Genomic DNA, 17,215 nt, shown 5'->3' on the forward strand with positions numbered 1-17,215 from the left:
CTGCCTGGCCTGCTGTGATCCTCCAGCTCCACATTTGGTTGTCTCTGACTCCAGCATCTGCAGTTCTTGCTATCTCATATGTTTGCTACTCATTTTATATCTCTGTTATACCCTTTAAGATAACTAGTAAAAGGACCAAGAGGAAGGTGGGAACTTTTTTTTCACACAGCTAGCTGCAGTGATTTAAAATGCAATGCTTGAATTGGTGTTGGAACCAGTTTCAACAGTGCTTTTCAAAATTGAAATGGAAAATAATTGAAAATATTTGGAGGGTGAAGGGGGAAATAACAGGGGAGTGGGATCAACCAGATAGCATGACATAAACAAAAATAGCACTTTCCCACCAATGATAAAACTGTAGTGTTTCTAGGGCGGGTTGGTGTATTCACAGAATTTCTATAAAAGTGAACATAGGAATTTATAATGTAAAAGATTGACTGGAAAAACATGGAGCTGCAACTGTTTGACATATTAACTAGTCAATCACCTGGAGTTCTACACATATTATCTCATGTACCTGCTGAGGTCATGATAGAGATCTGGCCTTCTCAACCTCACCCTTTGCTTGAGGCATGGTGACCCTCAGGTTGAACTCACCACCAGTCATCTCTCCCTAACGAGAGGGCAGCCCCCTGGTCCTCTGTGATTATTGTGACTTTACCTTTTTATAAATAGAAAAATTTAATTATAGTCTCATTCAGTTGGGAAATGGTACAAGGGGAGAAAAATAATTAACAGTGAGTTATCAAAAATAAAACTTTTAATCAAAGAAAGTGAAAACATAAACAGAATCCATCTCCTGTGTTATTTACAACCTTGCATGAGCTTTGTGCTGCATGTTTGAAAACACAAAATTATTAATTTATAAATGTTTGCGATTAAATTATATTCAGTGTGCAATGCACTAACATTGCAGTGTCAAAATAGAAAATTATGTTGAGTTGCAGGCTAGAAGGAAGGTGCTTACTTGAATATTTTGGAATGACACTCCAGCTCAGCTGTTTGATGGATATCAACCTATTCTGTAAGAACTCCACCTTACCAATTGTTGTTGATTTTTGTTTGAATTTACGGTTTATGGATTACGCTCTTAATACATGGCTAGTTGACTTACCAATATGGTCATCCACCTGTAGTTTGTGCTGAATGCTAGGATCTCAACCATGTCAGTAAAACAAATGTCATAACAGTATATCAGACACCTGTGTTAGAGAGAAAATAAAATCAACATGAAGCAGGTTTATGAAATTGGAAGTAAGGTGACAACATATTCATGATCAAATAATTGTTCACTGAACTCACAAATAAATTATGAAAACATACCAGGCTGGTGTTGATGGAATGGTACCTTAACATGAGTTTTTAATTTGAGGGGAGGAGAGAAAATTAAATATCATAGATGTTTTCATAAATCATAAATCATCACGAAAAAAAAAATCTCAATGTAAAAAATGACACTGGATTCAAACTTGATCTCATCAAAATAAAGTACAATTTGCTACAAACAGGGTTGGGGGGTTGTGCACTATCTCCCTCTGGTTCTATTATTCCACTGGTCAAAATTTACATTTAAGTGTGTTATCCAGTTACTCTTATGGACTATTTTATGCATTATGTATACTATATTTAGGATAAAAAGATGCATCAACCAGGTTTATTTCAAGAAGAAGCACAATTATTGATTTCTTATGAATACAGGTCTTGTTTGGCAGAGATGTAAAGTTGATTAACATAGTTTGAAATAGCAAAGTATAAATATTTACACTTCATCTTACACCAACAAAAAAAACCAATTAGAAGAAAAAAAGATTTCCTGCAGAGATTACTTTTGAAAATAACACTTTGTCTAATATTGTTAGTTTTGAAAAGCAAATTAATAAAATGTATATGTATAAGATAATTTTCAGTTGGTGCCCTGGAAAACGCAGGTGTGTGTCACTAGATGCAGATATTTGCCACATGGATCTTTGCAGTTGCAATTTATTTACAGATCATTGAAAACTTAAAGTCGTTTCAGGAGAATTAGTTTTTCAGGTCTCAAATGGAACAAGTTTTCTCAAAAAGGCACAGGATGAGCTGGGGAGCTTTTCACTGTGAGCCGGCTGTATCCCAACTGAATTCCCAACAACATCCCAATAGCCACAACTCATCACAGCCATAAGTTCAGGTATGTGGTTTTCAGTAAAACCAAGCATCATCATCATAGACCACAGAATCCGTACAGTGTAGAAGCAGGCCATTTAGCCCATCAAGTTCACACCAACCCTCTGAACAGCATCCCACCCCATCCTTGTAACCCTGCATTTTCCCATGACTAATTCGCCTAACCTGCACATCCTACAGGACAATTTAGCACAGCTAATCCACCTAACCTGCACATCTTTGAACTGTGGGAGGAAACTAGAGCACTCAAAGGAAACGCACACAGACAATCACCCGAGGCTAGAATCAAATCCAGGTCCCTGGCACTGTGAGGCAACAGTCCTAACCACTGTGCCACCCTAGTTAGCTGATATCATGTAACTTCCAATAAAAGCAGCATTTCCACATGCTTACTTGTTAGCTTAAACCATCTGATTTGTAATGAGTGGTTTTGAAAGAAAAGGCGCCCCACTATCCTTTCCATGACTTGTTTAAAAAAAAGGTACTCTTTCCAGAGATAGTAAGAACTGCTGTTGCTAAAGTCAGAGATAACACAGTGTGGAGCTGGAGGTTCCTCTAGCTCCACACTGTGTTTTCAGGTACTCTTTCCAACACTCAGCACCCTCTCAGACAAAGCAGCCCACTTGATTGGTACTATATCACCACTCAGTTACAGCAGTGTGTACCATCTTCAAGATGCATTGCAGAAATCCACAAAGCCTCCTTAGACAGCACCTACAAAACATACAACTACTGCCATCTACGTGGGCACGCACAGCAGATATATTGGAACACCACTCCCCTCCAAGCCACATAACCATGCTGACTTGGAAAATATCCCAAAATTCTGAAACTCGCCCCCGATGCCATTGTGGCTGTACCTACATGAAATGGATTGCAGCAGTTCACAAAGGCAGCTCACCACCAACTTCTCAATGGCAGTTATGGATGGGTAATAAATGCTGGCCCAGCCAGTGATGTCCTCATCCCTTAATGAATCAAAAAGACATTTTGTAATAAAAAAACTAATGATTTTCAGAGCAGAGGCAGAAACTGCTCCAAATAATAAACCTTCAGTTTTTTTTTAAGAGTAAGATTTTAAGAATAAAACAGATTTTTATTTATTCCTCAAATTAATAGTACATTAAATTTCTGTTAACAAAACGAAACACAGTATCAAAAACACGAAGTTACATTCCTGCATACCAAATGCCTCATCCAAATCACTTTTTCAGTACACAGTTTGAAAGTCTAAAATGTAGCAACTAAATTATTCACATACCACTAACTAGGATTCCAGTGTTTTTACATAAAACAACTTTCGAAATACAAACAAATTCATAACAGCTCATAAAACATCCCCACACACATGCTACGATAACTCCCACCAAATAGCACACATTTCTTTCTGGAGAATGATAAAGATGTGAAACAATTTGTTAATTATGACAGAATTTTGAATGATACTTCTGGAAGTACAAGGACAAAACAAAGTTAATCTCATTAAATGTTCCTAGGCTGACTATCACTCAACAAGAACAGCAAGCAATATGATTGTGATTAAATATTATTGGCGTAGAATATTTGAATCTACTACAAAATCTAGAAAGCAAATCATTATGGCTCATCTACTAGAATTTAATAAAGCCTGAATGCCAAATGTAACTTATGATTCAGAACATACTTTCAATAAAAGTGTTTGGAGAAAACCAATTAAGGAGACATTGTGTTTCAATAGACCCATTTACTGAAAGCTGTTAATTATATTTCATTCTGAACACTGTAAATTTACTTAACATACTATTTAGATTGCACCACCTACCTCCTGGTGCAAATTTTAAAATAACAAATAGATTTAAATTAACCGCATATAAACTCACTGTTTCAACATCACACATCCCTTATGCATCTCTGCACAACACAGCAATAGCTGGATGATACTATCGGCTTCAGGTATTAGTTTTTTTTTCAAAAGGATGCTGCATGAAAAATTGGTACCTAACTCATCATAATACCAGTCCTTTGGTGAATCTATAGCTTGATTGGCTGTAGCTGAAAATACCAGCCAAGTTATCATACTTCTCCAAAGAGAAACCAGGAAAATTAGAAAGTATTTCATGTGTGATCAATGTTATCATGTAGTTGAAAGTTAGACATGATTATTAGGATCTAAGAAAAAATAAAATGAAGTTTATAACAAAAACTGAAATAGAAGTAATAAATAAAGACAGATGATATTAATGATTATGGTATGGCATTTATATATTGTGGTTTTGGCATCATAACACATTTGCTGCTAACTTTTGAAACACTTAGGATAGGTATAATTATTATACAATGATCTTTATCTTATACTGAACATAGCATTGATATTTTAAACTCTAATTTTATTGTCAATGGCAAACTTTATCTGCTCCTCCAAAATTTAAGTAGCTGTAAACTCCTTGCAGAAATATTTGCATCATCTATAACTACAGGTGAGGTACCTGATGACTGCAAGGTAGCTAATGTAGTACCTTTGTTTAAGAAAGGTTGTAAGGAGAAACTGGAGAAATATCAACCTTTGTGTCTGACTTCAGTTGTGGGCAAATTGTTGGAAGTGATTATAAAAGATAGGATTTATGGACATTTAGAGAGGCAAAAATTGATTAGGGATAGCCAGCATGGTTTTGTATGAAGAAAATTGTGTCCCAAACTTGATTGAATTTTTTGCAGAAGTTACCAAAAAGATCGATAAGGGCAGAGCAATGGATGTTGTTTACTTGGACTTTAGCAAAACCTTCAACAAGGTTCCACATGGTAGACAAATTAGTGAAGTTAGGTCACAAGGGATTCAGGTAGAGCTTGCCAATTGGATACATAATTGGCTTAGCAGCAGGAGATAGAGAGTAATGGTGGAGGGTTGCTTTTCAGACTGGAGGCCTGTGACCAACGGTGTTCCACAGGGATCAGTTCTGGGTCTTCTTTTTTTTTTCAATTATATAAACGATTTGGATAAGAACATAGAAGGCATGGTTAGTAAGTTTCCGGATGACACTAAACTTAGTGGCATAGTAAACAGTGAGGAAGGTTTTCTAAGATTACAAAGAGATCTTGATCAAATGGGTAAATGGGCTGAAAAGTGGCAGATGGAATTCAATCTGGATAAATGTGAGGTATTGCAATTTGGTACAACAAACAAGGGTAGGGCTTATACAATTAACGGTAGGGCCTTGGGTCATGTTGTAGAACAGAGGGACCTAGGAGTGCAGGTAAATAATTCTTTGAAGTTTGCGTCACACATAGACAATAGCACGCTTGCCTTCATTGCTCCGTCCTTTGAGTACAGGTTGTACGGGACAGTGGTGAGGCCTCGACTGGAATTCTGTGTCCGGTTCTGGTCTCTCATTTGTAGGAAGGATATTATTAAGATGGAGAGGGCTCAGAAGAGATTTACCAAGATGTTGCCAGTAATGGAAGGTTTGAGTTATAAAGAAAGGCTGGATAGGCTGGGAAATTTTTCATTGGAGTGTAGGAGTTTGAGAGGCGACCTTAAAGAAGTTTATAAAGTAATGAGGGGTGTAGATAGAGTTGTCTTTTCCCTAGGATGTGGGATTTCAAGACTAGGGGGCACATTTTTAAGGCAAGAGGAGAAAGATTTAAAAAAGACATGAGGGGCAATTTTTTTAAACAGAAGGTGGCTTGCACGTGGAACAAACGTCCTGAGGAAGTGGTAGATGTGGGTACAATTACAATGTTTAAAAGACATTTGGATAACTACATGAATAGGAAAGGTTTCGAGGGCTATGGGCCAGGAGCAGGCAGGTGGGACTAGTTTAGTTGGGATTATGTTCAGCATGGGCTGGTTGGACTGAAGGGTCTGTTTCCATGCTCTATGACTCTATGATGAAATGGTCAATCTCATGTGCTACTATGCAAATTGGGTAGAATTTTGTGGACTCACCCAAAACTTTGAACAGAAAGCAGGAGAAAATTGGGCACAAGGCTAAAAACAACATCTATGACAGCAGGTTAAACCTTTGCTATTAAGCTCTCAGAGCTTTCCAGGGAGGCAGGATTTCTGGTTGTGAACCTGTTTTGAATACATCAGTATGTCATGAATTATCATTAATACCCTAGCCACGTTGAAATTACATTCGCAGGCACAATTTTGCTTGGCAAAAACAGGAAATAAGCCTGTTCACAATATATATGAGGCATGTATGTTATTATCTAATATCATCTGATGGAATTCTTGAGACCTAATGGAGTGAAGGAACAGGTGATAGATACATTAATTAAGGGTTAATTGGATGTGCATTCCTTGTATAAATATGGGCAGTTAAGGAGTTGATTTAAGCATCTTTGATGGTGCAGTGGTAGTGTCCCTACCGCTAGACCCAGATTCAAGTATTGCTTGCTCCAAAGGTATTTCATAACATCTCTGAACAGGTTGATTAGGAAAGTATCCTGTAATCAGTGGTGTATGAGTTTTATGGAGAGTGGCTAACTGAAATAAAATTTTCACTAATCAGACTCTGTTCAAGTTCAGTTCTCTTGTGTATAAACATTGTTAGGACAGGATGGTTGAGTCAAAACATAATGTTGCAGGGTACACTTTTTTCCAAAATGAGCCTTATGACCAATGGAGGAATGAAATTATCATGTAGATCTGGGATATTTCTTTACCAAAGAGAAAACAAGGTATGGCCTCAGCATGTTCTATTGCCATACAGAAGCAGGATAAAAAGCGAAGTTTTTTTTAGAATTGGAGCTTGATAATTTGAAAACAGATAAATGTTTGGACAGATTGTTAAGTTGTGGATGAAATTTATCAAAAAAGATAGTAAAGCAGGAGGTGGATCTCATGAATACAACTTCAAATGTGTAGGATGAAAGATAGTTAAGATGCAATTTCAGGTCTAGGGTAGAGGTTAGAGGAAACTGAAATAACTCCACAGACGTGGGTATCCCATCACCAAGTCACCCTTTGTTTACACAAGAACAGTCCTTCAGTCCTTGACTTTAGTACTGCCTCTTCAGTATCAGCTCTCAGAGTAAAAGCTTCTCTGACACACCCCTTTTTATCTGCCAATCAGCGTTTCCTACTTGGACAAGATTAACAGGCCCTGTCTGGGTACTCATATTCTATGATGTCCAGCTGGCTGACCTCCTTACAATCACTACAGAAGCCTTTACATGAGGTTTGACAAGGTCATGTTGTAGAAAGTAGGGTTGAAGCAGACACAGCTGATCAATAGTTTCCATCTTAGTGACAAAGAAGCTCATCAGCTCCTTATAATTATTGTGGCAGTTGAGGGTGAAGGAGACAAAGCAGAAGGGTATGTCATTTGTAATAGAGAAAAGAAGATGCAGTTTAGCTTTACATTCCAGAATAATCTTAGAATAGGATAGAGGACAAGGAATAGTAAATGCAGACATATTTCAGCCCTATTTTAAGTTGATATTTAAAGAATTCTCAATATGAATTCCTTGGTCCACGTTCATGAAGGTTGAGCCAAATTTCAAGCTGTAATCACACCACCTTACAAATGATGGCGCTGCAGCATGTGAATATCATTTTGTTTCAATTAAGGTCAGGCAAGTTTTACACAATTTCCATTCTAAATCTGGACATTTAAGGTACTACTTGTCTTGTAAACCTGAATTCCTAAATTTTTTGCCCCTTGATATCATCCAACATCTTTTCCTTTCACAATATAATTTTATTTGTATTTTAAAACAAAATACCATGCCTTTATTGACTGACAGTGAATCCCACCTGATGCTTCGGAGATAGTAGGAACTGCAGATGCTGGAGAATCTGAGAGAACAAGGTGTAGTGCTGGATGAACACAGCAGGCCAAGCAGCATCAGAGGAGCAGAAAAGCTGATGTTTCGGGCCTAGACCCTTCTTCAGAAAAATGTTTTATTTGACATTTCAGAGGACTTTTGATGGCCTTTATCTTATATCATTTGCAAATATGTGCCAAGTTTCCTCCAGTTCTGTATTCAAATTATTGACGGGCACAGCAAATAGAAATAATTTCATAACAAAACTACATGAAACAACAATGTTCACTTTGAATCACTCTAAGAAACAGCTGATATTTATTACAGTTTCCCCATTAAATTCCATACCCTTTAATCTTTCCAAATCACCTGGCATATTTTATCAAAGTCTCATTAGTTTATTTACACCCGTATTTACATACCCAATCTGCATTTTCCAAAGAACTCTACCAGATTTTTTGAAAGCATTACTTTCCTTACTGAAACTCCATGTTGGATGCATCTACTTGGTTTTTCTTCATTATTAAATATATTTTTGTGTGCATTTAATCTTTTATAAAAGATTCAAAATATTTCCCCTAGTGTTAAATTTTAAATGATGATTTGTAATCACACAGGTTAACTCTGTCCCTTTTGAAAATGGATACCACAGCGTCATCCTCCTTTCTTCTGGCACACGTTAGCTTGAAATAAAACCCAAACTATAATTCCCAAGGATTTTCATATGTCATTGGCAATCTTATGTCCTTTTGCTTAAATAAATTCTACAATAATTTTTATCATATTACTTATCTCACTTACCACTTATGCAAAGTTTACCTCCACCACAATATCTTTTTATAAACGTATTCTCTGCAATACCAGGTAAGGAATTTTAATGATGGAAAATTGGGTGTTACAGAGTCACCACTGAAAGAATGATGCAATAGATTTACACGGGTAGTTTCATTCTAAATATACACACAGGAATTTAGAAGGAATAGCTGATACAAAATTGTGACATTAAGAAACAAGAGCTTGTGCACAGGTTGTGTGCAGATGTAAGATTTTCAGTATACAGAAAGCATACATTTTTTACAAAGTTATAAGTTGAAATAACATGGTAGTTCATGAATGCAAGTTATCCCTTGTGTCATGTAACATCTTATAATAAGTAAACCCATATTGTGAAGTGCTTAATACTGCAATTCTAAATTAAACATGGATTGTACAATTTTAAGTCCATAATCTGTGTACAATGTATGTAGAATTGCATACAACTCTGGAAAATGAAGTACATATGTCTGTTGTTATGGCAAATTTGTGTTCGTCAAGGCAAGGGATGTTAATGAAGGGATGGAGCATTTCTCACTTTAGATACATGCTTCAGCAGAAAGCACACTCAGTTCAGCTCAGTTATCATAGGGTTACTTTCCTCTATTGTATCAATGTGTTTTAGCTTCACTGTGCAATTTTGCTAAGTTTTGACACCTACAGTTTTTTTTTGCAATAAAGGATCATTCTCAACTGAAACCTAATTGGGACTAGATTGAGACAACACGAATGGAATTTGCATATGTTCCAACTAGGTAATCTGTCTGAGCTAGATTTGAACCCAGTCCTAAAATATAGACAAAAGCAAAATACAGCAGAAGCTGAAAATCTGAAATAAAAATAGAAAATGCTGGAATATCAACTGGTCAGATAGCATCTAAAGGGAGAGATAGGGATAATATTACAGATGGACAAACTTTCTAACTTGCAGAATTGATTCAGCATTTTCCACTTTTATTTCCCATATCTAGAACACTAGTATTGAACCAATCATACATGATATATTTTTCTCTGTAAAATTCTTTCCTAGTTCAGATGACACATGCATGAGTCTGGTGTAGCATCATGATGAAAACTACAGCACCTAGAGGAAACTGCACAGACACGTGGAGAATGTGCAAACTCCACACACACGGTTGCCCAAGGGCAGAATCAAACCTGGGTCCCTGGCACTGTGAGGCAGCAGTGCTAACCGCTGGGCCACCATGCCACTCTTAGATTGGAGTTGAAAGTGGTGTTACCCAGATACATAGAAACATAGAAGATAGGAGCAGGAGGAGGCCATTTGGCCATTCAAGTCTCTTCCACCATTCTTCACAATTATCGCTGATCATCCAATTCAATAGTTTAATCCTGCTCTCTCCCCATAACCTTTGATCCCATTCGCTCCAAATGCTACATCTAGTCGCCTCTTGAATACATTCAATGTTTTGGCATCAACTACTTTCTGTGGTAATGAATTTCACAGGCTCACCGCTCTTTGGGTGAAGAAATGTCTCCTCATCTCCGTCCTAAATCATCTACCCCGAATCTTCATACTGTGACCCCTGGTTCTGGACACATCCATCATCAGGAACATCCTCCCTGCATCTACCCTGTGCAATCCTGTTTGAATTTTATAAGTATCTACGAGATCTCCCCCAATTCGTCTGAATCCTAACAAAAACAATCCCAACCTAGTCAACCTCTCCTTGTACGTCAAACACACCATCCTCAGAATCAACCTGGTAAACCTTGGCTGCACACCCTCAAGAGCAAGAGCGTCCTTTCTCAGAAAAGGATACCAAAATTGCACAGAATATTCCAGGTGTGGACTCACCAAGGCCCTGTACAACTGCAACCACAAATCCCTGTTCCTGTACTCAAAACCTTATGGAATGAAGGCCAACATACCATTTTCCTTCTTTACTGCCTGCTGCACCTGCATGCTTACCTTCAGGGACTGGTGCACAAGGATACCAGGTCCTGCTGCACACTCCCCTCTCACAATTTACAGCCATTAAAGACATGGGTTTTGGGACTGTTGCTTTTTCTGATTTTTATAAACCATTTGGAGATGGGTGTTGAGGGCAAAATCTCTAATTTTGCAGATGATACTAAACTAGGGAGAATAGTGAATTGTAAGGAAGATGTTGAGTGATTTCAGAGGAACATTGACAAGTTGACCAAATAGGCAGACACCTGGCAGATGAAATTCAATGCAGAAAAATATGAGGTAATGCATTTTGATAGAAGAAACACAGAGACAATACCGGCTCAATGTTACAACTTTCAGGGAAGTGCAGGAACAGAGGGACCTCAGGGTTCACATGCATAATTCTCTGGCCAGGCAAGTTGAAACAGTTGTTAAAGCTTATAGGATCCTTGGGTTTATAATTAGAGGCAAAGAGTATAAAAACAAGGAAGTGATGTTTCACCTATACAAGTCATTGGTTAGACCACCTTTGGGGTATTGTGTTCAGTCCTTGGTACCTTTATTAAGGGAAGAATTTTAAGCCCTGGAGAGAATGCAAAGAAAATTTACTAGAATGATACCAGGAATGAAGCATTTTAGATACAAGGAAAGAGAAATTGGGCTTACTCTCCTTGGAGAAGATCAAGAGGTGAACTTATTGAGGTGTTCAAAATTATGAACAGGTTTGACAGGGCAAAGAAGAACATTCTGTTTCTACTAGATGTGCTTCAGTAACAAGGGAATCACAATTTCAAGATTGTCAGTGAGAGCCAGGAGTGGGATGAAGAGAAACTTTTTTTACTCAATTGTTACGATTTGGAATGCTTTGGGAGATTGGTGGAGGCAGATTCCATGTGAGATTTTAAAAGAACTGGTTATTTATTTGAAAGTGATGAAGTTAGAGAGCTACAACAGTAGAATGAGATGAGCTGATTGTGATAATTCCAAAGCAAGATTTAAAAAAATTAAATTAAAAATAAACATAACTAAATAGCATTATATACTGCATTGTCTTAAAATCCTATGTTTGGAGGTGTAGTCAACCCTGGAATTTTGATATGGAACATTAAAATTTGTCCTTGCGACTTCTAGTCTGCTTTCTTTTGGCATATTACAAGCTTGCAACACACTCTCAACCTTTATAAATGTTTATTATAAACATGTTATTAGATGTTTAATATTGCAATAATTTTGTTTTTTTCTAAATAAAGTCATAATTCATTGCAATTTACAAGATTACTGTCTGGGAGTGGGTTTGAGGAAAATATCTTTCAGTGACATGAATTTTCTGAATCCTTGTAAATAAAATAATGTGAATAAGCTATTGGTGTTATTGTAAAAGTGTGAAAATATTTTAAGAACGTCATCTTTTCCTTCCTCCTCAAACCATAAACGTATCAAAGGGCCTTCACATTCCTGTCATCTTGCAGAACAGTAATTTAGTGTTCAGTAGCCTGTGCACATTGCCTACCTTAGGTATGCGGTTTACCCGTAGATTTCATCTTACATTTCAGCACAGACGGAATGCTCTAATGGCTTAAGAAATGAGTTAAAAATTGATCATTCATTTCAGAAATCTAATAGGCTGATAGAAGTAAAGAGAAACGCCGTGGAAAAATAATGTATGTTAGTAATCCCCACATTACAGTAAAAAACGTGCAATGTTTTATCATTGACTAACAGAGGAAAACAGAATTTTTCAAACGATCTGTTTTACATTTCGTACTAACATGTTCTACAGTTCGTGTTTTTTTTCGGTCTGTCCCATGATACGCTTCAGTTACGGACAAGAGAGTGGCATCAGCACTTAACAGACCTTCATTTAAAGCCAATCTTGAATAGCTGCCAGTGTGTTTGCAAGAACTGCACAGGCAATATTTTGTCTAGTTTAACCCTTTGTTCTCAATTTCAACAAACAGACAGTTTTCAAGCCCAAATACCTTAGTCTATGATAATATCAATGTGCCATTTATTATCGAAGTGTAAATAACAAATCATCGCCTTTTTGGTGCAGAAAGCCAACACCGTAATTAATAGCATTAACATTAAAATTTCGGGATGAAATGTGACAGTACAGTCTCAATATTATTGGTTCCTAATGGAAACCAACGGCCAAACAAATCTTGGATCGCGACTGCGCCTCTAATTTGTAAATGTTAAATCCATGGGGTTGAACTGAAGGAGGGAAGGTGGGGGAGAAGAGAGAGAACAAGCAATTTAATTGCACTGTAAGAGAGACTGTTCGTCTGTGTCGGCAGGGCAGTTTTTATAAATGGTCGCAGCTTGTCCGATTACCTCCCGGCAGACGTGGAAACATTTAAAAGTTGCACGGAAAGATAAAAATCAAAATGCGACCACCGGCATGCCCCTGACCCTACCATTGCAACCCGATCCGTAATCCTTCTGAGGTTTCACCTGTTGTTATAGATTCCAGAGGGGGTGGGGTGGAAGAAGGGGCAGAGGGCCGGGGGTGGGGGGAGGTGGTGGGCGGTAGGTATGTGGGGTAAAGGGCGGGGCGGGGCCGCGGGCGGAGGGCAGGGCACCGTCAACCCTCAGCCAATCGGCGGCCAAGCATTGCGGCCCACGTGGGTTTGAGGGCGGGCAGCGGCCAAGTGTGAAGGTAAACGGGTGACGGATGGGTTTTTCATACCGACCGCCGTCAGAGGAGGAGTGGGCCGAGGGAAGCATCAAAACTCTACTTTTCACGCCGCCAGCCTCAGGCAGGCGAAGCGTTTCCAAAATCAAAACCACAATGATCGTAAGGCGATTAAAGAAATCCGGCGATACCTTCGTAAGGCGGGTAAGTTCGCTCTGATTTCTCCCGATTGTTGGAGCCGTTTGATTGCGGGTTTAAAAAGCGAGAAAATATTTACTTTCCATCCCCAAAACAAAAACAGTAAAAAGCGCCTGCACGTTTCCCAACCACCCCTCCCCCCCAAGAAAACACAAAATCGGCATTGATTTGAAATTGAGTCCAATTTCTGTCGAGTTGTTTGGGGAGCTCTCTCCGATGGGTGCCTGTCTCCCCGTTTAAACGGTGACCGTTACTCGGGTGTTCCAGGGCTCACGCTGCGATAAGTGGCGCGCGCACCCCTTCACGTCAGGCTCGCGACGGCCTTTTGATACTTCCACCACCCCCCCCCCCCAAGCCCCCAAACTCAGGGGGTTTCCCCCCCCTCCCCCCCCCCCCACCCCCCCCCCCCCCCCCCCCCCCCAAACGCTCAGGGGTCTCCCGCAATGAGTGGAAACTCCCCACCCCCACCTCCAGCACCCCTTTTGTAGGTTCCCCCCCTTTCATCCCCCCTACCCCCTGCATGCAAACCGGGTCCACGTTGCTCTGTGCTGCCCGTGTTCGCAGTTCCTGCTTTAAAGAAGACAATTCTGACTCCATAAATAACAGCCCTTTGGGGAAGTTTCTGATTTAGGGAGGTGTAAATTGGAGGGAAGGGTTGGTGGGGTGAAATGAGGGCGGCGGCGTGTGTAGTAACAGCCCCTGGGGTTGGGTGGGAGAGCCTGGACCGGTGGGTGAGTGGTGCGGAGCTGTTTAACCTAAAGGAATGCGAGACATTCAGTGCCAGATAAGAGCGCCGCACCTCGCAAGGGTTATCAGCAGTAAATCTGTTTCTTTATTTTCAAAAGAAGCAGCTTTACAATCAACACGTCTTCATTGGTTTCATCTGCGCGTGAGCACATGTACTGTGTTGAAAAACCAATATGTTTTTTTCGGATGTTAGCGTGGCTTTTCGACTTTTTTTAAGTGTCACTATCGAAGACGATCGATCGATGTCGGCGAAACCACGTTGATTTTTTTTATTATCCATCTGTACTGTTTGTTGCTGTACGGTAATGAAACTTGTAGCGAAATACCTGTAAAATAACTAAGAAAGGTGATAGTGGAGGAGACTGACACCGAAATGTGTTGCTGTTCTCAGTTGTAAACAGGAAAGTCTCTTACGACACAAGTTATGGCATTGATGTTATTGTGATATTGATGTTATGGGTTATCAAATTAGAAAAATAAAAATGGCTAGAGATGTAGTTCATCGGAGTATATATTTGCCCCATTTGTGCCAGTTAGTGTTACAGTTTTGATGAATATGTAATTTTTTTGACCTCATTGCATCCCACCTCCATGTATTGATGATGTTTCCATTCACTCTGGGCAGTGCCTGAGTTGATTCATCGTAATGTATTTTTTTATTTATAATCTGTTATAAAAATTTTGTTAATGTGATGTATCTGAGTAACCCGACTTCAGTGACAATTTTCAAGAGTTTTGGAACCGAGAACAAGACTACTATGCATTGTTTTCATTGTGACATTTGAAGCGTCTATAAATGTGACATGTGGAAAGTACCTTGTGCGTTGCCGATATTAATACAGAAAAATGGTAGAGCCTTGGTAGCTGAGAAAACCATTGAACCATTTAGGAGTGGCAACAGTTTAGTGGTATAATCGCTAGATTATTAATCCAGAGACCTAGGTAATGTTCTGGGCACCTGGGTTTGAATCCCATCAGAACAGATGGTGGAATTTGAACTCCGTAAAGATCTGGAAGTTAGAATTTCATGATGTCTTCTCTACTTTAATATCAGCAACAGACTGAAGTAGTTAGCATTGAGGTACTTTCCACAAGTTCCATTTACAGACTTGTAGCAGAGTAATGCTTAAAATGTCGCAATGAAAATACTGCATAATTGTTTTGTTCTCTATTCCAAAACACTTCAAAAATATCATTGAAGTAGGGTTGCTCAGATATATTCCCATATTAACAACATTTACATTACAGATTATAAAAATACATTACAATGAGCCAGCTGAGCCATATCCCAGAATGCATAGGAAGGTCAGTACATGAAAGTAAGATGTCAGGTGGTCAAAACTGATTACAAACTCCTGTAAAATTGTAGCACTAATTGTCACAAATGGGGCAAACATACACTCTGATAAACTAAACTATATCTTTGGCTGTTTTCATGTCTAATAATGACCTTCAAAATGTAGTTGATTATCATGAAAAACACATCTAGTTCACTAATTTTCTGAAGAAGGGTCCAGACCTGAAATGCCAGCTTTCCTGCTCCTCTGATGCTGCCTGGCCTGCTGTGTTCATCCAGCTCTACACCTTGTTATCTAGTTCACTAATGTCCATTTTATGGAGGGAAACTGCCATCTTTACTTGGTCTGGCCTATATGTGACTCCAGACCCACAGCAATGTGGTTGACTCTCCAACTGCCCTTTGGTCACTTAAGGTGAGCAATGCATGTAGGCCTAGTCATCCTGTGAATGAATTTTAAAAAAGAACCAAAAGAAAATTGGAATAATATTTCCCATATGAAGGAAAACTGAAGTGTGGGTTGAGAAAAACTGATTGTTCTTCAATGCCCATTAAAACATTGTTATTACACTTCTAAATTGCCTAGAAAAATTGCCAATGAAGGTGATGGAAGCAGGTACATTAGCAGCTTTTAAGGCATATCTTGATAGACGCATGAACAGGAGGCGAACAGAGGGATAGAAATCGTGCAAGGGGAATAAGTAGCGGGTCTAAGTAAGGACTAGGAATTGGCGCAGGCTTAGTGGGCCAAAGGGCCTGATCCTGTGCTGTATTGTATTTGTATTAATGTTGGAAGAATTGTTTTAATGTTCTATTAAGTGGCAGTATTGAAGTTATCTTGCATTTTTGACTGAAACTTTTGTATTCTCTTTTTGTTGCAGGATCCATCATCCTAAACCATTTTGTAAATGGTTTTTTAGCATCAACTACAGATTGCCCTAAAGAATTTGCAAGCAGGGCAGCAGCTGGGATGTTGCGACAGGCTGTTGGAAGTAATAAACGTGGTTTTGCCCGTTTGTCCAATTCAAATTTCTTTGCCTTGCCCAGCTCAGGAAACTGGAGTATGGGCCGAAGTACTAAAAGTGGTTCAGTCAGCAGCATCAGCTCCAACTCTGATTGTTATGACAGTCCAGTTGTGGATCCAGAATATATTATGCAATTGGTGAATGATGTCAGGAAGTTTGCAGATGTACTAGAACATTTGAAAGAAGCGTTTCATTCAGAAGGTGTGTCATTTACTTAATTCCTTAATTTCTTGATTTGGTAGCTTGAAATTAGAATAATGTAAGTGATAAACTTTTGCAGGTTTTGAATCTGCCAAAAGGTTGAATAAAAGGTGAGTGCCATTAAGTTCATATTTTCTTGTAAAGGGGATCTTTTCTGGTTAAGTATCAACAATTGGTGTTATTATACAATGTGCCTTTGTCTTTCTCCCAGTGGCAATAGCCATCAAAAGTAGATGAGTTGTTTAGGAATGTAAAATATATTTAGAAACAAAGTTTGTCTTCCATTCTTGGGGTGTGGATATTTTTAAAAGACTTGAATTTATATTTTTGCTTCTTGTCATCTGGAGAAGGTGATGCTGGGCTGCCTTAATCAACAACTGTCACTGTGATGATTGCTGTTGTGCAGAAAGTTCCAGTAGGATTGAAGAGATGTTCATTTTCTTTTTAATATATGTCACATCAGGATAATA

The 17,215-nt window shown here is 38.7% G+C and overlaps 1 protein-coding gene and 1 long non-coding RNA gene across 3 annotated transcripts in view; one reads left to right on the forward strand and one right to left on the reverse strand.

The window, feature by feature from the left end:
* LOC125484236 overlaps positions 1 to 3,077 on the reverse strand; it is a 5,867-nt gene extending 2,790 nt beyond the window's left edge. For both annotated transcript variants that reach the window (XR_007263072.1, XR_007263073.1), the window contains exons 1-2: positions 3,028 to 3,077; positions 1,115 to 1,202 (exon numbers count right to left, since the gene is read on the reverse strand). This is a non-coding gene — a long non-coding RNA (uncharacterized LOC125484236). The remainder of the gene's footprint in view (positions 1 to 1,114; positions 1,203 to 3,027) is intronic.
* A 10,242-nt stretch (positions 3,078 to 13,319) lies between these two features.
* The window catches only part of LOC109933190 (rho GTPase-activating protein 29-like), a 102,349-nt gene continuing 98,453 nt past the window's right edge, over positions 13,320 to 17,215 (forward strand). The window contains exons 1-2 of the mRNA XM_020532151.2: positions 13,320 to 13,481; positions 16,401 to 16,745. Coding sequence (XP_020387740.2) covers positions 16,490 to 16,745 — 256 coding nt within the window. The 5' untranslated portion in view covers positions 13,320 to 13,481; positions 16,401 to 16,489. The remainder of the gene's footprint in view (positions 13,482 to 16,400; positions 16,746 to 17,215) is intronic.

The sequence above is a fragment of the Rhincodon typus genome, chromosome 10, assembly GCF_021869965.1.
Source record: "Rhincodon typus isolate 14 chromosome 10, sRhiTyp1.1, whole genome shotgun sequence".
Classification (NCBI taxonomy): Eukaryota; Metazoa; Chordata; class Chondrichthyes; order Orectolobiformes; family Rhincodontidae; genus Rhincodon; species Rhincodon typus.